General features: G+C 43.5%; 1 protein-coding gene across 3 annotated transcripts; it reads left to right on the forward strand.

Moving 5' to 3' along the window:
* Positions 1–2714: 2714 nt before the first annotated feature.
* Positions 2715–20380, forward strand: igf2bp3 (insulin-like growth factor 2 mRNA binding protein 3). 3 transcript variants are annotated; one of them, XM_026155954.2, is made up of 15 exons: positions 2715–3520; positions 4505–4565; positions 10013–10061; positions 13367–13418; positions 13616–13679; positions 14395–14673; positions 14793–14927; positions 15291–15413; positions 15541–15676; positions 17501–17632; positions 18878–19000; positions 19132–19206; positions 19411–19542; positions 19634–19747; positions 20052–20380. In XM_026155954.2, exons 1-15 carry the CDS (start codon positions 3346–3348, stop codon positions 20169–20171), a joined length of 1770 nt encoding a protein of 589 aa, XP_026011739.1. In that variant the 5' UTR covers positions 2715–3345; the 3' UTR covers positions 20172–20380. The 3 variants fall into 3 exon arrangements, with proteins under 3 accessions (XP_026011739.1, XP_026011740.1, XP_026011741.1); XM_026155955.2 differs by having other exon boundaries at positions 18881–19000; XM_026155956.2 differs by lacking the exon at positions 2715–3520 and adding an exon at positions 4295–4343.
* Positions 20381–21035: the final 655 nt, after the last annotated feature.

The raw sequence follows: 21035 nt of genomic DNA on the forward strand, positions 1-21035 counted from the left end.
CCTATGGAATTTGTCCATAGCGAGGAGCCCTGAAGCTGGGGGCGGGGAGACTTTCTGTACATTCCTCAGCGATACATTCACTACTCCTCTTGCAGAGCCTGCAGCCACACACACACACGCACACACGCGCGCGCGCGGACTGCAGCCATGCATTGGCTCATTTAAACCGACAGAGACTGGAGAGCAACTTAACATGACTGCTGTCTCTATACATTCAGCCTGTGAGACTACCAGCTCTGAGACACTGCCCAGCTGGCAGAGCTGGCATTCACACCGACCCCCATCCGTGTGCGTTTCGTTATTTCATGAGGAGTGGAAATGGTTAACGACTAATAAACGGGGTTTTAAAAAATTGTATGAGTTTAACTAGGCCGACGGAAAGCTCCCTGGTTTTAAATAACCCTCATATAGATCCATACAGGAGAAAGACTACAGAGATCTAAGCACTCACTAATAAGTTAATAAGAAACTTTTCGGGGAGCAGGTCTTGTAACAAATTATGAAACGATTAAAAGTCGATAGAAAGTTGCCCTAAAGTTGAATTTTAAACCCTATTTCACGCCTTTATCGTTTAACCTATTTAAGGGTTGCCCTATAAATCCAAATACAACATAAAGTTCTCGGAAAGTTTTAAAGAGGGTATTTTTTTTTATGCAAAGCGCCTCGGATTGAATCACTGGCGTGTTTCGTTACATCTTCATGCTTCAACCCATGACAAAAGCCAAACTGGGCAAACATGGGGAGAAATGCGTGATTGGCGCGCTGATTCATATAGAATAGTCGAGCCGGGGAACCAATGAATGAGCGCGTTGAGGCCGAGCCAGCAGGAGTAGTGCGGAGCAGGTTTGCGGCCCTCCGATTGGACAGCCTTCTCGACCAATCAGACAGCTCGGTGTGTTTGTTCAGCAGCAGCAGAGAAGTAGACCCACCGAGTCAGCCATGGCCCCGGTCTGTGAGCCAGTTGCTGAAGGGCCAACACTCCCTTTGTAACCTGCTTTACATGGACACGCACACCTTGGCCTGTTCATTAGCAGACGCTGCAGAGACGCGGTGCCATCACCTCAGCTCCAGAGAAAAGCTTTTGTTCCCTTCTCTTTTTTTGTAATGCCACTTGCAGGGCTGCAGAGACGACTACACCCACCTGCACTCACGTTTCTAACTCTTTCTTAAAATACTTTTCAAAATAAGACGACCACAAGTCAAACACGGGCTTACAATGAGTTAAAATAAAATAATAATAATAATAATAATAATAATAAAAAAACACCATGCATTTAAAGGAGAATGAGATGAAAGTTACTGCTATTGTGTAACTTTTTTTTGTAGTTGACATTGTTGCTCTCTGGCTACTTCTAACTAACCCGTCACGCCGATTCATCTAACACAATTTTATGAATGAAAGCGTGCCCTCCTGTATCCCCACACACGATCCTGAAAAGAAAATAGATCCATGCAGCACATATCTAAAGTATACTGTGTCGCGTCTCCTGAACACGTGATGAAGTTTAAGCCTCGCTTTAAAGGTGCTGGGTTTAAAGCTGAACTTTAATATTATAATGCAGAGAGAGATGCATTTGGGTGCCAGCTTGTTTGGTGCATAAATCTGAAACTAATGCTATAAAATGAATGCTACCTTCATAAAAGTTTTCTACTTAGCTCTTCTCTCAAACTGCTTTAAAGGGGCACGGATTCAATTTTATAGTCATTTTGGCAGACACTGCGGCTGAATTATGCTCTCCGTATATTGCAGTAACGTTCAGCAACACTGCAAACTATACCCTGCACAAAGGCAGAATTTATTGTGGTACTTGACTGTACATGTGCTTATAAATTTACGCTTTGGGGGATCATTAGTGTTTTGAAACTTTGTGCCCTGACAATATATCATCCTATTGACATCGCCAGGCATGGATTAATCTGCCAATTAGTCCTGTGCATGCAGAAATGACCCGTGGAGCGACCCGTTCGTAAACTGTCGACCTCTGCCTATGGTTTACAAAATCTTACAGACAGTTGTGTAATGTTTTAAGACACGTATTCCACACGTGATTGAACTGGGCTTTGCTTTACATAGTACGCTAGGGGCACATTGGTGTGGGAGACCCCTCCCTCTTTCAGTAAATTCAAATCCATGCTGGGGTATAGCAGAGAGGATTCGCCATGTGTGATTCGCTCCACATGGCCAACGCTTCGTAGTTGTGCCAAACAGCCCGAAAGACGACAAAACAAATGGCGTGGCTGCACTCATTTCGCCCAAAGATACCCCCTCGACGTGACCAAGAACAAATGGGGCCTGCTGTTGGACTTTGAGTTGTGGATCAGAGAGGGCATGGCTCCACTCCACTCAGAAGATGGATGCCGTCATGGAGAGTAGTAGCCTACGTGTCATTCCCACAATGCGTGAGGGCCCAAGGAGTTTCACAGGACCTTTCCCCACTCAAAATACGTACAACTGAATGCGCTCTATATGCAATTTGACAATATGGTGTCAAAAAAAAAATCATTTATGAGTGGCCCCACCCCCTTTTCCATCCGTTGTGTCGCCAATATAGCGCACTTAGCACAGCCGTGCGCACAAGCCCTCGCAATATCAGCGTCTCCCTGCTATGGGCGTGCGTGCGCGCACCGCCGTTTTTACTATTCCTCATTTGACCAATGAGAGTCGAGGCTGTGCAGAGAAAGGCACACGAATGTGATTCTAGTAAAGATACACTAGTTTCTCACGGAATCCCTTTACGCACAAAGCTCGCCAGGTTTTTTCCCAACACCAATCCACTCTTCCCCTCCTTTTTTTCTTCACTCCCCTTTGCTGTCCCCACCCCAGACTCCCGTGCAATTTTCCCCAATCCCAAACACTTAATTGAGCAATTGGGATTCCTCACGTGTGGGCTGATTTGTAGTTTGAACACGTGGCTCATTCAAAAAAGCCGGAATAGCTGAGGATTTTTTTCTCTCCCCCCTTCTTCTTCTTCTTATTCTAGGTTCTAGACTTAGAGGCGGGCGCCAGCCTTACCGTGTGTGACATTCTCTGTCTCTTTGCCAAGGGGTTTGGAGGAAGACACAAAGTAGTTTCTCCTCCTTTTCACCCAGCCCGCCATCGTTCGGAGACACGAGATTAATAATTGAGCATTTATTTATTGCGCGATAGAGACAGAGGGGCGAGGGAGCGCAAACGCACCGTGAGGCTGCCAGTTTAAATCTATCTGTGGCTTGAACGACCGGGAAGCACGCTACAGCCACTCCGTAGTAGTAAAGGCGATTTAGGCTACTCCAAACACTGCACATCCGCGAGAGCAAATAACTATCTCTCCCTCAGCGTAAAGATTGTCCCTTTCGGCGCAGAACATGAATAAGCTATACATTGGCAACGTAAGCGCAGAGGCGAGCGAGGAGGACTTCGAAACTATCTTTGAGCAGTGGAAGATTCCGCACAGTGGTCCATTTCTTGTCAAAACTGGCTATGCGTTTGTGGATTGCCCGGACGAGAAGGCAGCAATGAAGGCCATCGATGTTCTTTCAGGTGAGACAATCTGGGGCAAAAAGGTGCTATTAGGAAATTATCCCAAACTGCTGCAATTGTGTGAAGATTGCTTTACTTCTGGTGTTGGTGGTGGGGGGTACCCTATGAGAAACGCATGTAGTCCTGTAGGGTGGGGGTGTATCCAAGCGTTTCTTTCTCTCACACAACCTTTACTTGGCCTTTTGACACCGTGGGGCTCACACAAATGGCTTCCCCCAGGTTTGAGTGAAATTCTGCCCTTGTAATTTGACTGAGTGTGGCTTGGTAAAATGCTAGAGTAAACTGCTCAGTGTGAGCAATGTGCGTTATGTCCGTTCAGGGCAGCGAGCGGGGGTTGTGGAAGCCGTGAAGTGAACCCTTATTGTGAGCTCTATCACACAGCCCCAGCTTGGCACGATTGAAGAGTAATGTGTCGTCGCTTTCACCAGTTTCTACTGGAACTTTCACTCTTCTCCAGGTTTCAAAATACAGGCCTTCTCCAACAGCCTCCACTCGCTATACTGTGAAGCCATTTCGTCCATGCTGACACACCAGGTGGTTTAATTGTGTTGGCCTACATTTGGCCAACACAAACTCAGGCAGGCAATCCACATTTAGCTTTTTTTTTTTTGTACATTAATCACTCCAACCCTTCACGGCTTGTTGTCTAATTTCAAGTTAAGCGTGCACCTACAGAACACGTAACAGCTGAGCTAAACTCGTTCACTATTTTTACGAATAGTGCTAATGTCAGGCTCATTTGTCCTCGTGCTACCAGTGGCTCGCACACTTTGAACAATTTGTGCTCCTATGCGAGAAATATCCAGCTCGCAGTCATGCTTATGTATGCTTCTCTGGATTTTTAGTAGTAAACATTAACCCCTGTTTTCTTTTTTTGGGGGGTGGTTGTTTACTCAGCAGTATGGAGGCCTACACGAGATGTCATGTGGTTAATGAAATTAACGTAGCTGTATTTTGCTAATTTAAATTTCTTTTCTTTTTAAGGTAAAGTTGAACTTCACGGAAAAGTTCTCGAAGTGGAGCACTCGGTCCCTAAACGTCAAAGGTACGTGGGTTTTTATTAAATAGTGCTTGGTTAAACTCGTAGAAGCCCCACATATATTTTTAAATTGTAGTCACCCTCTCTTCCTCGTCACACTCTCTTTTTTTTATTTTACTCTGACCTCGTGTGTGTCTGTGCGAGTGTGTTTTAATAATGCTGCATGTGTGTTTGTTGCCAAGCTTTACATATTTATTTTAGTTAAAATACGTACGCCCATCACCCCCCCCCCCCCTCTTTCTTTTTTCCCTGAATGCTTTTTGGGGTCAAATAAAAGGGGCGTATGGCGCTCTGTTCCTTCCTCTCGCCATGACTGAGGGGGTGCTCCCAAAACCGTCGTGCATTTGAGTTAAACCACCTCATGGTTGTCTTCTCCTCGCTTGCTCCATTCCCTCGTGTGTATGTGTTTAGTGTATATGTGCAGTTCTTGGCGATATTAAAGCACAAAGCTCAGGGCGAGTACCAAAGTGTGCAGGCTGAAATGTGTGCTGAGTGAGTGCAGGCTGGATTTGAGGCGTACAGGCCTTGTGAAGTCGTCCATTTGAGAATGATCTGCCCGTCATTCTCCCTTGTTTGCCCTACGCTTCCGCCCTCCTCAGCACATTGTGCTGCTGTTGCATGAGATGGACTCCAAACGCGAGTGGAATGGGAGGTTTGGGACCCAAGTCACGAAAACCCTATGGTTTCAGAGTTAGACGCCCGTAACCACACTGGGCGGTTCGGTGTATGATTTCCAAAGGTGCACAATATTTTTTTTTTGTGTGGTTCTCGGAATATGTGCAGTGGACTTAAAAAGGGCCATTTTTGACATGGTGTGTGTATTCTTATATTATTTGGTGGCGATGCTGTTTGGTGAAAAATTAGCATTTTCCTGAATTAAATTGCTTTTGGTTGATGATAGTTGCGGCAATTTCTGACTAGTATTGCAGGTTTGCATTGTTTGCTCTCAACGTTTAACTGATCTGCTCTTATGTAAAGAAATGGGTCACACTTGAAATTACAAATTCCTGCTGAAACACGTTGGCATTAAAAAAAAAACTGCTCCCCGTGACTTGTATTTATTTAAAGCGTTTTGGATATAAAATGGAGCAAACGCAGAATTCGCGAGACCTTTACATGAAATGTATTTTCCACGTGGACATCACAGAAGCATTTCCCGGTGGGCTGTTGGTCTAAATTGTAGCTTGGTTAAATAAACCAGGTGTACTTAAATGAGAATTTGCGTCAGATCTTCAGACGTCCCCTCTAAACGCTGTGGTGATTGTGTTTTTGTGCACACCGAGTTGAGTTTGCGCCACATTTCAGAAAGGTAAAAAAACGTGCCCTTCCTTTGCTACATGGAACACAGTCAATGGGAACAGTATTCTGAGTATACGCTACACACACGCGCATGCACACACACACGGACACTGGGGCCCCTCTTTGCACTCCAGCTTGAAAATATGAACTGGGGGGGGCTTGGCCAATCACCTTTGAACCTATTAAGGGGGAAGTGCTAGAGCAGACGAGGATCAAGGGTGGGGTGGCTATAGTTTGGTGCTGGAGATTTAATTGGAAACTCATTTTCTGCACATACACGGCGCTTTTGGTTATTTAACTTTGAGTTAATTTATGAACGTTTGCTTTTTACGTTGCGTGACCTTTTCCTAAAAAAAAAAAAAAAAATGTGTTAAAGTCTTTTGAAGCAAAAAAAATCCGCCATTTTAAAGATAACATTCACTTATTCTCGCCAATATCTCCTTTATACGATTGTTCTGTGGAAAGCCTGTAATTTTTCTTCAGCTTAAAAATTCAGTTGTGTAAAGCTCTGACCTAGTTTCATATTTTCATGTATTTGTGTACGTAGACATAAAAAAAACCCCAAAAAACAACTAATAAATAAATGGTTTTAAAAATCTCCTATGATGCAATTGCACCACAGGTAAACCCAAATTGAGGTGGTGTATAGGGTTGAATTCTACTCGCTACTTGGATATTTTTATTTTTTATTTTTTTCCAACAACGTAAAAAAATGCAACTTGCCCATTCCCACGTGCACATATGTCACATGTACTGGAAGAAAGAAAATGGCATGGTTGTAAGGGGGTGGGGTATGTGTATTTGAGAGGAAGACCGACATCAAACACGCATGTTTAAATGTACACAACTTCCTTTAAACTCAGTTCTTTAGTAACATTTTAGTACTGGTGATTTTGTTTCTAAAGCTGGGTTTAAATTGTAAATTAAATTGAGACAGTACTCAAACTTCTCATGGTTGCTTATAGAAATCACTCCTAGTGTAAGAATTCTTGGTCACAGGGTCAGCGTGGGGCCCCACCTGCACCCCCCCCTCCAAAAGAAAAAGATGAGTTGGGGTGCCAGAGAATTATGAATGTGGCCCCTTGTTTTACTTGGACTGCAGGCAAATGCTAACTCTCCCTCAGTCTAGACTCAAATCAGACTGGCATTGCACTTATAGCTTGTTCTTAAACCTGTTCTGTAAGATCTGAAGGTAAAGACATCGGTGCATAATGGCTTTTCGCATATGGCAAGCTCTAACTGTTCAACTCTGGAACTGCCAAGAATTTCAATATATCCAAATGCATTAATGTAGTTTATTGGGTTCATGGTTTGCATGCACGTAAGGCCTGTGAGGGCAGTGGAAACCAGACTGTGTGGAGTTCAGTCATTCAGAACCTCTGCCTTCTGAATAAGCAGTGGCTGTGGATGGGCGTTGAGCACAGACCTCGTGTGTTTCTCTCTGTCAACAATGGTGTTGACGTACAGTGCTTCATTATGGGGGCGGGATGAGTGAGGAAAAGAAATGGAGATGACTACAGGTATCATGTAGCATTATTCTGCTCAACTTATGAACGCTGTTGTAGTATACATTTGCATGCTTGTGTATACGTGTCTATTGAAACCACCTGTATGCACGGTCTCCCATCAGGAGGCCACAGGTCTCAGCTGGGCTCCAAGAATGGGGACGAATGTGTAGAATGTTGGTCCGTTTGAAAGTAAATAAGGTGCTCGGCCTCCTCCTGGCCATCACATGACGAGCCAACCCTAGTCACTCTTGGCCCTCCCTCCTTTCCTCCCCCTCCCACTTTTAACCCTGCTCTACATGTTCCTGTCAGTGGACTTGTCCGTGTCCATGGCAACGGGGCCCCACCCCCACGGGGCAGAGAGGGCCCTTGTTACCCTTGCTTGAAACTGGGCTATCCCCCCCCATACCACACCCCACTCACACAGCCTCACACACACCCACCCCTCCCCAAATCAAAGACTGGGACTGGGGAATGTATACCACCCACACCCCCCCACCCCACCACATACCCTGGCTGACTTCTTGTGTGTGTGGGTGGGTGGGTATAGGTTAATCCAACTGGAAGTGCTTTGTGCATTTGCACATTTCGCATGGCGTTCCCACCGCAATGCAGAGCATACCAAATGTGTGGGGAGATGCTGCAAGATCAGCCAGGAATGGCACAGTGGGCCGGAAAGGGCTGAAATTCCTGGTGGGAGTTATTTGGGAAGTTTTCTTTACAATTTGCCCATTTAGAGTTAAGTAGTTTCTTTAATGCGTGGTACTAAATATATTGTACCCCTATAAGTGTGACTGTAGTCCTAGTGGCTAAGTTGAGTAATTTCAGCTTTATGGCCCTTATTGCAGCGGTCTCCAACCTTTTTTGCGCCACAGACCGGTTTATGCCCGACAATATTTTTCACGGACCGGCCTTTAATGTGTCGCGGATAAATACAACAAAATAAAACTGGTACCGAAAAAAAGATTTATTCATAACACACGTGAAAAGACCCAGGAAATCCGAGTTAATGATCAAAACGATAACAAAATAACGCTGAAAACCGATTTAAAAACCCTGAAAACCATACATTTCACACCTGAGCCTCAACTCTCGCGGCCCGGTACCAAACGACTCACGTACCGGTCCGAGGCCCGGGGGTTGGGGACCGCTGCCTTATTGTACACATGCAGTACAATTTTTAGTGTGCGCACATTCATGTATGGAAAGTTTCAAATTTGTGTAGTGAATCTTGATCTTAAAAATTAAGTTCACTGTGTAAAAGGGGAGTTCATCAATGCTGCATGTTGAAAGGTGCCATCTTGTGCAAACTACCACACTGTTAATGGTCTTTTTAGAAGAAAAGAAAAAATAAATCTGCCCTGTACATGTAGATCCAGAGGCGCTCGGGGACATTTGAGAGAAAAGGGGGTGAAAATATGTAGTGAAATTCTAGACTTTACACAAGGGGCAAAAATGTGCACGTAACGCTAAACTGACTGCACGGAACTGTGTGTGTGTGTGTGTGTGTGTGTGTGTGTGTGTGTGTGTGTATAATGTGCGACGTGTGTATAATGTGCATGTAAAGGCGATGTGGAACTGGTCTGGGGTCAAGGTTTCATTCGACGTCGTGTGTGTGTGTGTGTGCGCGCATGCCTCAGCTCCAAGCCATATGTACGCCTTTTCTTTAGGTGTGTGTGTCAACAGGCAGTGGACTTTGGAGTGGCTTGTACTTTTCTCACATTTTTACACAACATGCAGACAGACCCTTATGAAACTTAGAGTAACTGATTCAGAAGGCCTACTGTCTGCATGACCTCCACACATAACCACTACACTTATGCAGCTGTAAACATAATGAAAGTGGGAGCCATAAGCAATAATTCTGTCTCAATTATTCCTTCCTATGCAACAATGCAAAACTCAACTGTTTGTCTTCACTTGCGTCTTCTGCATGCACACTCTGAGCAAGTGCCTTTTTTTTTTTTTTTTTTTTTTTTTTGAGTCTTCCTATGTAGTGTGATGTAAGAAGAGATGAGGGGGGAACAACCCAAAAAAACCCAATGGGTCTGAGACTTGAAGTTGTTAAAATCTCATGATTCTGTACTATAGGATGCATGCTAGAGTCAGGTTGCGTAGATGTGTTTTCTTCCCCCCCCCCCCCCCCCAGCTTTCTTTGTGATGCATCTTACTACTACCACCATCTGTTGGATTTACTTTTTCCCCCCCTCTTGTCCCCTTCTTCCCTTCTTCCCCTTGTCACTCGTTGCTCTCTGTAACACAGCTGGTAATTTGGGAGAAGGGCGTGGTGTATGTGATTGTGTGCGTGTGTTACATTAATTTGAATTTTGGGAAACTCGAAACTAAACTACCCCACTTTTTTTTTTTTTTTTTTTTTCTCTCCTTTCTATTTCATGCAGGCTGTTTCAGTACACCTGAGTTTAGAGTGGAATTAAAGACCTTCTGTCAGTGTCCATCTTACTGAGAAATAAGTCCTTTGGGGTTTTTAAAAAAAAAAACAAAAAACAAAACACAAACCTCTTCTGTATTATCCTTGGTATTGTCACTTATTAACTAGCTGTTGCTTTCTCTTCCATCTTTTGTCCCATCTACCTTCACTTTCTTTATCCATTCACCCCTCACCCTCTTTCCCTCTTGTTCTCTCTCCAGGAGCTGTAAGCTGCAGATCAGGAACATCCCGCCTCACATGCAGTGGGAGGTGAGTGCTAACAGGCTGCTAACCGCTTCCAGGGCGGGGCACCATGGGGCAGCCCAACTGGGCTCTCATTTAGTGGCCTCTGGAGTTACCTTGCCTCCTTTTGGGTTTCAATTGAGCATGCACTTGATGATTAGTTTGACTTTGGCTGCTGTAGCTTAGTGCAACATACTGACCGGTATCGGTGGGTAAGGAGGGTGGGGGACTCTTACTAATGTCACTAGGCAGTTGACAGTCGGGATTAGAGATTTTAATTTGTTTTTATTAAATTTTCACTACCTTTGAGTGTTGTGGTGTTTTGGCTTTTTAGGGAAAAAAAAGATTTAATGAGGGTAGACTCTCCAGATGATGCTGACGGGCTCAGGCAGGAGTATGTTTGTAGCACTGGATCTACATGCGTTTGCTGCTCGCAGAGACTTGTAAAACAAAAAAGCTGCATGCTGATGTTTTTAAATGGGGAAACGTGAGTTGATTGTTTTGCCATGGTGTCCTTCACCACTGATCACATGGGCTTGTTTGTGTGTGTGTGTGTGATGAGGCTTTCACTTTCAATGTGTGTTCTTGCACAAAAAAGTGGAAATGAATTAAAAATAAATCAGTGTTGTCTGAAGGGTTGTGAAAGATTCATGCAACCCAGGGGTTGGCCTGGCTTTAAGTCCTCCTTTAGTGTATGGCAGTGCATTATTTTTTTCCTTTAAATTGTCATTTTACTTGTTTGATACTTGTGAATTTTTCTTTGTCTAAAACATACAATGCATGTGGGTATTGGTAGTTTTATTATTTGCTACAGGTATCAGTACCTGACATTGAGAAAGGTGGCAAAATAAAATCAGCCTTTGCTCAATTGTATGCAGACCACTGCAACAGACACATCTGTAATGCTTTTGTCAGGTTTGTGAGATGGTTAGCGGTGCAAGCTCACATGGAAGTGAGGTGGATCTTAATTTGCTGGACACATTTTACGCAATGCACAATTTGAGGCTTATTACGCTGTTGCATTAAACTGTAAAAAAAAAAAAACCCTGTATTTTAAGCATTGTCTGAAATAACAGTTCAAGACTTAGTGTTTGCTATTCAGCTCCAAAATGACAGCTGCTACATAAAGTAGTATTTAACAGGGTGTATTATTTGACTTGATTTTTGAGTTTCATAGTGTACCTTGATATATTAGACACCCCCCTTCCAAAAAAACCCCAAACAAATTTTCTCTTCTGTAAATTCTTCAGAAAACTGATTTTTAAATTTTACAAAATTGTTCTCAGATGTATAAGTTCATGAGGTTAAGAAGTGAGTATTCTGACGGGTTTAAACTAAGCTGACGTAATTAATTTGCCCAAAAGCTACACGTGAAATGGGGGGTGGGATGAATACCAATAGAAATGTTGAGCTTTGACATGGTCAGGACTTCAAGGCCGTTGCCCGATTAGTAGGGGAAAGAAATGGTCTGTTGAGCAACAGTATGTGTGTGTGTCATGCGTAGCACCTTTTTTTGTTTTTTTTCTTTTTTGTTTCTCCCCCCCCCTGCATTTAAAAAAACAAAACACAAACTGGTGTCTGCTCCACGTTCTTACACACTAATCTGTTGGGAACACCTAAAATTTTTTATGTGAGCTTAAATTGCAAATTTTTGAACTTTGGCAGTGATTTTTTTTTTTTTTTTTTTAAAAGCTTTAAAATGTTGCAATTTATCTAAAGTCAAAATTACGCACTTGCATGTGGAATGTGGCAGCTTTAACACGGCTTTACGTGACTCCCTCCCCCCAGCTACATCACCTCCACTGCAGAGGTTTAGCTGTCTTGGTGTGTGCTTGCACCGCAATTTATATATTAAAAAAAAAAAAGGAATAATAAAAAATCTGCTTTGTCAAGACCATGGAAGCCAAACAAGAGAATTCATGTTCAATTGCACAATTGTTCCACACTGTTCTGAACTACAAGAGTGTAAAGGTTAATGCATGACTTTAGATTTCAGCCTGCTTCAGTCAGTATGATCAAATGGCTATGGACACGCTCAGGGTTTTGTGTTTTGTGTAAGTAATGGTGGGCTCGCTTTGCCTACGCATGTTCCTAAACTCCAGCTCCAGATACACCCATGTATGTATGTACCTATGTAGCGAGGCAGCTTTCTCTAAAGGTGACATGGAGATTCCTCTCCCCTCAAAAGCGAGGGGGGAGGTGATTTAGAAGAATGGAGGAACTGAATAGAAAGAGGTCTTTTGATGCAAAGGCCTTGTTTGTATCTTATCAGGTAGATAAGACAAACGGGTCATATTTTGTGTGTGTAAAAACCTTCCAGCTAGAGAATGGTGGCGAGAGTAGCAGCGTGTTCACGAGCTGTAGTGAGTGGGTGGGCCTGGACTGTTTCCCCTTCCCTTCCATGTGCGCTGATTCACAGAATGTGTAGCATGAACTCACACCCCTCCCCCAGCTGCTGCTGTTTCCTGCTGGAATGTACCCCACCCTTTCCTGAATGGCCTGGATTCCCATTGGCCAGACTCTGTAGATGGACAGGCAGAGTAGCCAGCCAGCAGCCAGTAACTCCTAGCTTCAGGGAACTCGTATCGGTGCTGGAGCAGCCAATGATGGAGAGTGGAGATGGCAGAGAGGCGGGAGGCAGTCTGGTTGGTAGGGTTGGGGTGCGAGGTGGGACAGGCGGGGATGCGGTCCTGTTGGCTAGAAAGTGGGGTTGAGCTCCTGAGGGTGTGGCCATGGGTTCAAGCATGGTGGAGGTCTTAGCTCAGATGGGAGCCGGCTCGCTCCCCCCTCCTCCTCTCGCTCACATTTGATCACATCTGTGAAACGAAGTCCCGTGGTCTTGGTGGGGTTTTCTGTTATGTGCATATGCTAAGGTTTCTCCCAACACGCCTCTTCTATGTGTGGATTCAACATGCTGATGATCTTAATCTGGTGCATTTGCCACTATTCAAATAAATCCCACAAACAAGTCCTTCATTATGCAATTTATGCTTTTGTCCGCCTTTTACAGCGTTTCTAAGATTTTCTATTTAAAATGTTTTATTTAAAAAAAACCAAAACAATTAAAAATAAAGAATGAAAGGCACCAGCTTCCCACAGGGAGTGTCATAATTTGAGTTGACAAGCTTTTACAAGAAGCAGCTAATTTATCAGTGTAACTCATCTTTGAACTTGGGTCCAGAATTGGTGGAGTATGTCCTGGCAGTGGGCTAGGCCTGTTCTTCTGGATGATCTTCTGTTCACCAGTGGGTTCAGATCAAATCCTTTAGACACAATGTACTCATTTTTTATTTATTCATTGTATTTAATTTTTTTCTTCCCTCTCCCCTCAGGTTTTGGATGGTATGCTTGCTCAGTATGGTGCAGTACAGAGCTGTGAACAAGGTAAATATGCTGTTGATTAAGCCTAGTGTTACAAGACACACCCTGCACTGAAATCAGTTTTTCCAAATCCTTCCTTACTGTACAATTGTTTTCAAGTAAATGCTTTATTAGCTTCCTAATGAAATTTTAGAGTAACCCAGGTTGGTCAACTTTCACCGTCATTGTTGGATGTGTGCTGACTTTGTGTATTCTCACAGTAAACACTGATACAGAGACTGCAGTTGTCAATGTTCGGTATGCTACCAAGGACCAGGCGAGGCTGTGAGTATGCACACACAGTGTTCACGTCATTAACCTCTATCTCATCTGTCTTGATGCCTCTGACATGAATCTGCTCAAGCTCCCCCCCCCCCCCCCTTTTTTTTTTTTTCTCCTCCCCCCCCCACATTGTGTTCGACACCACATCAAGTTCCTCTGTCAAGTGTTCTTACAGTGCACCTGATTTCCTCCTTCCAACACCCAGTCTAGTTTAATTTGACATGCAATGATAACTGGGGCTGTGTGTGTGTGTGTGTTGGAGATGGAGGGGGTTAAATTGGCCATCTGGTGCCCCCTGGTGTACATGTATCATACTACTCTGCAAGAGTGGTTGGAAGAGTCTCTTGGAATAATTGATCAGTTCATTAAAAATCTAAATCCTTGAGGCTAATGAGGAGTGAGTGCTGACAGGATGACTGTAAGGTGGCGTTTGGCCAGATCCCCAGTACCTGCTGGGAATGTTGAGTTTGGACCTTGTTCTTAAGACACAAATAATTTACATTAAAACCTCTTTGTTTAAATGTCCCTACCTGCTTTTTGGTTTCTTCAATTAATGAAGAGTCAAACTTGAAGCTTTGTGTAGTGTGTTTTTTTTTTTTTTTTTTTTTGTTTTTTTTTTTTTTTTTTACTCCATGTCTGCAAGCCTTTTGCTCTTAAATTAAACGTTCGGTGGTAGCAATCGAGAGGTTAACATGCCAACATCTTTAATTCTTTTCAGGGCAATGGAGAAGCTGAATGGATCTATGATGGAGAACTATACCTTGAAAGTGTCCTACATCCCTGATGAGACGGCGGCACCAGAGGGTACTCCAGCAGGGGGCCGGAGAGGCTTTAATGCCCGCGGACCCCCTCGGTCTGGCTCTCCGGGTTTGGGCGCCCGGCCTAAAGTGCAGTCAGACATCCCGCTACGCATGCTGGTTCCCACACAGTTTGTAGGGGCGATCATTGGCAAGGAGGGCGCGACTATCCGCAACATCACCAAACAGACCCACTCAAAGTACGTACACGGAGGTCAGGAATTATACTCGGCATCGCACGTCAGCGGTGTCCTCCTTTCCTTTTCTGCACTGCTGGCCGTTGAGCAGCGATATGATGAGCGCCTTTTCTTTGTGTCAGGATTGACATCCACAGAAAAGAGAATGCAGGTGCTGCAGAGAAACCCATCACTATTCACTCAACCCCTGAAGGCTGTTCGAACGCTTGCAAAACCATCATGGACATCATGCAGAAGGAAGCCCTTGACACAAAGTTGTGAGTTTATAACAAAATAAGTAAATGTGTACCTTAGTTCAGTTTTGTCACCTATTAACCTTTGGCTGAATCTACTGTTACACTGAACTAAAATGAGGGTATAACTGCAAACTGTGATGCTGTTATTTATAATTTTATAAATAAATCACTTTGACAAATCGTATCAAAGCTGCTTCATAAAAACAGCTTTCCACGCCCCTATAATGGCTCCCATTTTTAACTTCTTACGAGTTCAGACGTCATATCTTGGCTTTGCTTAAAAATATATCAGCCCTGTCTGTTTGCAGCATGTAGGAAAAGTAATAGAACTGATTGTATCAGATTTTGTTTTTCATTTGACTTCGCAACCTCTTTTTCCCACAGTACTGAGGAGATCCCACTAAAGATCCTTGCACACAACAGCTTTGTGGGAAGATTAATAGGTAAAGAAGGACGCAACCTGAAGAAAATTGAGCAGGAAACGGGGACCAAGATCACAATCTCACCGTAAGTTGCAAAGAGTTCATTGAAACTCTACCTATTGACAGTTTGCAGTCTGTGAGGTTGGTTTATAAAATTACACCACACTTAGAACAATAAGTTCTAATGCACCTCCAACCTTTATTCTGTCCAGTCTTCAGGACCTAACCCTGTACAACCCAGAACGGACCATCACAGTAAAGGGCTCCATTGAGGCATGTGCAAAAGCTGAGGAGGAAGTGATGAAGAAGATCAGGGAATCCTATGAGAGTGACATGGCTGCTATGAACGTAAGCAATTTTTAAAAAAAAAAATTAAAATTTGAATGAATCACTTTTTAAAAGGGGAAATCTGAAGTAACTTTGTTCCAGTAAATATAAATGTGACCGGTTTCTTTAAAAGTGACGTAGATGGTCTGTTAATGTTCTTGGCTTTCAAGTACACTGGCCAGACATGGCCATTAAACAGGCCCCGGGTGGGGGAGGTGGGGATTTTCTGGCAGGTCTTAGAGTCACCAGGATACTTTCTGTGATTAGGGTTTACATAAAATCAAGAAATCAGATAACAAATTAATCTGCCAAGGAACTGGAACAGTGACGTTTACATGTACGGGAGTGATCTGAAACTACCATGGTGTAATGGTACTCTTTCATCCTCAGTTTTCTTGTAAAGATACGTGTACATTTTTAGTGTTTTATTATTTGTTTATGTATTAAGTCTTCAATACAAAAGACACTTCCACATGTCAGGTATTGTGAAATCAGTAGAAAGGAATACTTTTATTTTTTTTATTTTATTTTATTTTTTGCTACTCCTGTGGGTGAAGAGGAAATTTTTCTTAGTTTCCTAGCAGAGCTCACTAACCCCCAATGTGTCTGTGGAAATCATAACAGCTCCAGGAAATTCCCTTGAAGGCTAAGGAAAGGTGCATCACTGCTTCCTTTTAGCATGGGATCAGCTGGACCTCCCTTTTTCTGAAAGGAAGAGGAGGAAATCCCATCTCACGATTCAAACGTTACACATTTAAACCATTCATGAAAAACAAACTGTCAACGTAACTGGGAAGAGGTGCAGGTCATGTAAATGTAAACTAATGGGTCATGGCAATCAAATGGGAAAACGCACTTGATATTTTGAGCCTTCGCCAGCAGGTTTTAAACCACAGGTGATTCTTGCACTGCTGTGATTTTCTTTTTCTTTTTTTTTTTTTAAATCTGCGTGTAAAGTTGCCTTCTATGATCTCATTAATTATACATTTATTCCAGTTAAGCTCTGTACATGAAGACTGAGCTATATCAAAATAATACCAATAAGTGAAGTCAATCTTTTAGCACACTTAAACTGATTTTCTTTTTTCCCCCCCTTCATATCTTTCCTTGGCCTTTATTTATATATTTTCCATCAAAATTGGGGAGGGGGAAACCCCATAAAATTGTGGCGAGGGACTGTACCATTAGTCTTCCTTCTTAGCTGTTGAAACTGAGTTTACAAGGAATGTGAAAAAAGCTGGAGAAGCTGCACTGTGCGGTTGTTTACCAAGTGGACAATGCCTCATTTGAGATTTTCTGACTGTCCTAGAAAATATGCTTCAGGCTCACAATTTGATTCATTTTGCTTGTCCAGGGTTTGCAAAAGTCCCAGCTGAAGTCGAGCTGTTTTTTGCTTCGGGAGTTGATGTTTAATTCAGAAAATTGTCAGTTTTTTTTTTTTAAGTTTTCTTTACCTAAAGTGGTGCATGTGCAGACACGAATATGATTTGATGGCAGCTGTTGTTGGAAGTCTTTACTTGTCCACTTCAGTAGTAGAAATTCTGTGATGTAGCGTGGTTAATTGTCCAGTGCATCTTTCAGCTCAGCTAGTGAGTGGGCGTGAAGTGTGCTGCCTCCAGGCTGCAAGGAGCATTTCCAGTAGTGCAGGCATATCTAAAGGAGACAGTTTCCTGCTGTGAGAAATTAAACTTAAAGCTTGAGGGTTTTTTTGTTTTTGTTTTTTCTTTCCTGGGGGGGGGGGGTGTATTTTCCCTTTGTCCAGAGATCATGTGTGATAGCAGTGTTGGTTAGATAATCCATGTGGTGGTGATGTGAATTGCTAACAGAGCTGTCCTTTCTTTGCAGCTCCAATCCAACTTGATTCCAGGCTTGAATCTGAATGCTTTAGGTTTGTTCCCCACTACAGCAACAGGCATGGGTCCCTCCATGTCCAATATCACACCTCCCGGAGCCCATAGTGGATGCTCATCATTTGGAGTAAGTGAGACACTCTTGCAGATATGTGCTTACTGCATACACTACATTACACAAATCCAGGGCAGCCCATGTTTAATTGTTACGCTTGGTGTGCTGGTTCCTTGGGTCAGGTTGGTGAAATCTGTTAGAGTAGAGACTTTGTCTTTAGCCACTCGGTATCATGTTTGTTTTTTTTTCCCCTTTAGTGCAGTCCTTATGGGGGTGAAGGGCCATTTTGGGCTCCTATGCTGTCAGCGAGTAGCCAGTCCCTTGCTGTAAGTTGCCCATCCCCAAAGTGCTTTGCACGGCTTGTGGCTGCTTGCTGTGGGGTTTTGTTTTGAGTTTATTTATTTTTATTTATTTTTTTAGGGGGGTTGCATCCACTTTGTCCTCTTGTGACATTTGGGCAGCTCCTAGTGTGTTTGTGAAGTGAATAGGGAGGCTGTCTTTCTCTGATCAGTTTCAGGAGATTGTTTCTGCTAAATGACATTTGAGTTGTCAGGGAAGGTGAAGGTTTGAACGGCAAGTTCATCCTCTGAATCAACAGCCCTTCTCCACATTTTGTAGCCTGCCAAAGCAACTTGTTAGTGTGCCCTCAGCTGGCACATGGACTGGAAAATTGGACTCGCTCCAAAACCAACAAGTACTACTTCTTCTGTTGTTTTTTTTTTTTTTTGTTTGGGGGGGAGACAGTGCAACCACCTCCCTTTCAGATCTTGAGTCAGCCGCACTAGAGACTGGTGATTTCCTGGTCCAGTTTGCATTAAGGCTCCATAGTGTAATAGCTTATTTAAACATTACTGTCCACTTGAGATTTTTATTTTTTTTCCTTAGCAAAAAATAACAAGTTCCATCTAACGGTAAACCTTTGCATTAAGCCAACTCGGACTATAGCTTCTGTAAACAGAATCGGTGTGCAACTGTTTGCCAAATGTTTTAACACCAATCTGAGCATGCAGCACGTTCCCAAAAACACCCAACGATTTTGGGAACATGCTGATCAGTAATGAGTAGGAACCCCACTGGACAATAACGGTAGCATCTGCGTTTACTGCTGCGGGGGCAAACATGCCTCTTCTGATCAACCAGTGATTTCAAGCAGAGGGTGTAAGCGCCGATGACACTTAATGAGTTTAACAGCTTCCACAAGATCGACTGTTGGCATTTGCGCGTTGGTGTTTGAAAGTTGAGCAAATGTTCTGGGGGGGGAGGTCTGTGCATGCGATCTTCTCCTAGTCGCAGTAGTACTAAGCTGTTTATATCCAGCAGGGACACCCAGAATCGGAGACTGTTCACCTGTTCATTCCTGCACTTGCAGTGGGCGCCATCATTGGAAAACAGGGTCAACACATCAAACAACTGTCACACTTTGCCGGAGCCTCAATCAAGGTGAGTGATTGACAGGAGGGTAGAGACTCTGAATGTCAATGATAACATTTTGATGCTTGCCGTCTTCCCGTTTTCATTTGATGGGAACTGGAGCATAAGTGAAGTTTCTTTTTCTTAATGACCTCTTTCAGATCGCCCCTGCAGAAGGAATGGATGCGAAGCAGAGGATGGTCATCATTGTCGGACCACCAGAGGCTCAGTTTAAGGTGTTGCACGTTCACAGCCAAATAAATGCATTAAACTCTCATGCTAAGATTAAAAATTAAGATGTCACTTTATTTAATCATAGCGGAAGTTTGCATTTATCTTGATTTTATTTATTCGCGTGTTAGTGGAGCAGAAGTATTTCTGAAAGAAGTTTTTACCTAATTCGGTAGGATTAACCTGTGCTTGAACACATCTGACTGCAGGCTCAGTGTCGAATCTTTGGCAAGTTAAAAGAAGAGAATTTCTTTGGACCTAAGGAAGAGGTGAAGCTGGAGGCGCATATCAAGGTTCCCGCCTTTGCTGCTGGACGAGTTATTGGGAAGGGCGGGAAAACGGTAATCTAGATTCTTTCATGCCCGAATTATATTCAGTTTATATTTTTGCCCCCAATAAATGTTTTGAGTTAGTTTTGATCTGTGTGTGCAGGTAAACGAACTGCAGAACTTGACCTGTGCAGAAGTGGTGGTGCCCCGGGACCAGACGCCTGATGAGAACGACCAGGTTATAGTCAAGATCAGCGGACACTTCTTTGCATGCCAGGTGAGTTGCATAAAAGAAAAGTGCTCTGGGCATGTTTTTCTGACACTGAATAAACTGCTATATATTCTTTGCCTTTCACTGTAGCCATACAGTTAATTTCCATTTATAACAAGAACAACGTTATGCACGCTGAGATGCTTCCAAAATTGATTTAAAAAAAAAAAACAACTAAATTTGGCTATTTGTCTAACATTTTGCACAGGAGGTCAGCATTCTCAGGGCAGATTGCGTGGCATCCTTGTACACTTCATTTTATGCTTTGCTCGGCAGTTTTAGCTTAACACTTGTTCCTCTTGTCACCTAGCTGGCCCAGAGGAAGATTCAGGAGATCCTAGCCCAGGTGAGGAGGCAGCAGCAGCAGCAACAGCAGCAGCAGCTTAAGCCTGCATCTGGACCCCAACCTCCAATGCCACGCAGGAAATAAACATCCAGCGGACCTGGAGGAACGGTGACCGAATCTTGCAAGAAGACTCGACAGAAGGACAGATGCAGCAGAGTCCAGGAAGGGGAGAAGACGATGACGGCAGTTGGTCCTAATGCTCATCTCAGGGGTTAAAGGTTGTTGGAGCCCAACCAAACATCCTCCCCTCGTCTTACTTGGGACTGCATAGCTGATTTAAGAAAAAAAAGAAAGACCCTGCGCCTCTAAAAGTTCCACCCACTCCGCCTCTCTGCATCTCTGCGAGAATGTACTCCTGAGGGCTCCCACCGTCGTCACCTGCCCTCACAAGTGCGCACCCCTCAACCGCTCTACTCATCCCCAAAGGATGTGTTTAAACTTGTATTTTTTTGTTTTCTTTTTACACTAGAAACGCAAAGAAATAAGGACCCCCGCCCCCTCCTATCACCGCCTTGGTGTTGTACTTTAAACATGACAAGATGTTTTGGTTGACTTCAGATTTAGCGAACACCTGGTCTATATATATATTTTTTTCTTGATGTTTAATTGGTTGGTGAAGCTTTCTTATGAGTTTTCTCTGGAATGGAAAAAGGCATTGCTATCAAGGTCCTGTTTGGACCACCTGAAAGATTTATTTGGGGAGGGGGCGTGGGGAGGGGGGTTGGCTCAGATTGTGTGGGTCATGTTTAAGGGGGGGTTGTTTTAGGACAGGACCCCTGAAAGGGTGAATTATATGGGGCGTCCTGCCCTTGTGATAAGTGGCATTTTATAAATTGGGATGCATTTTACAGATAGACCTATAAACAAAAAAGAATTATATTAAAAATATATATATATTTAGAGTTGAGGGCAGCGCCACGACTGACACAGGGAAATGGTGCCGAACTG

Source organism: Astatotilapia calliptera, chromosome 22 (assembly GCF_964374335.1).
Source record: "Astatotilapia calliptera chromosome 22, fAstCal68.1, whole genome shotgun sequence".
Lineage (NCBI taxonomy): Eukaryota > Metazoa > Chordata > Actinopteri > Cichliformes > Cichlidae > Astatotilapia > Astatotilapia calliptera.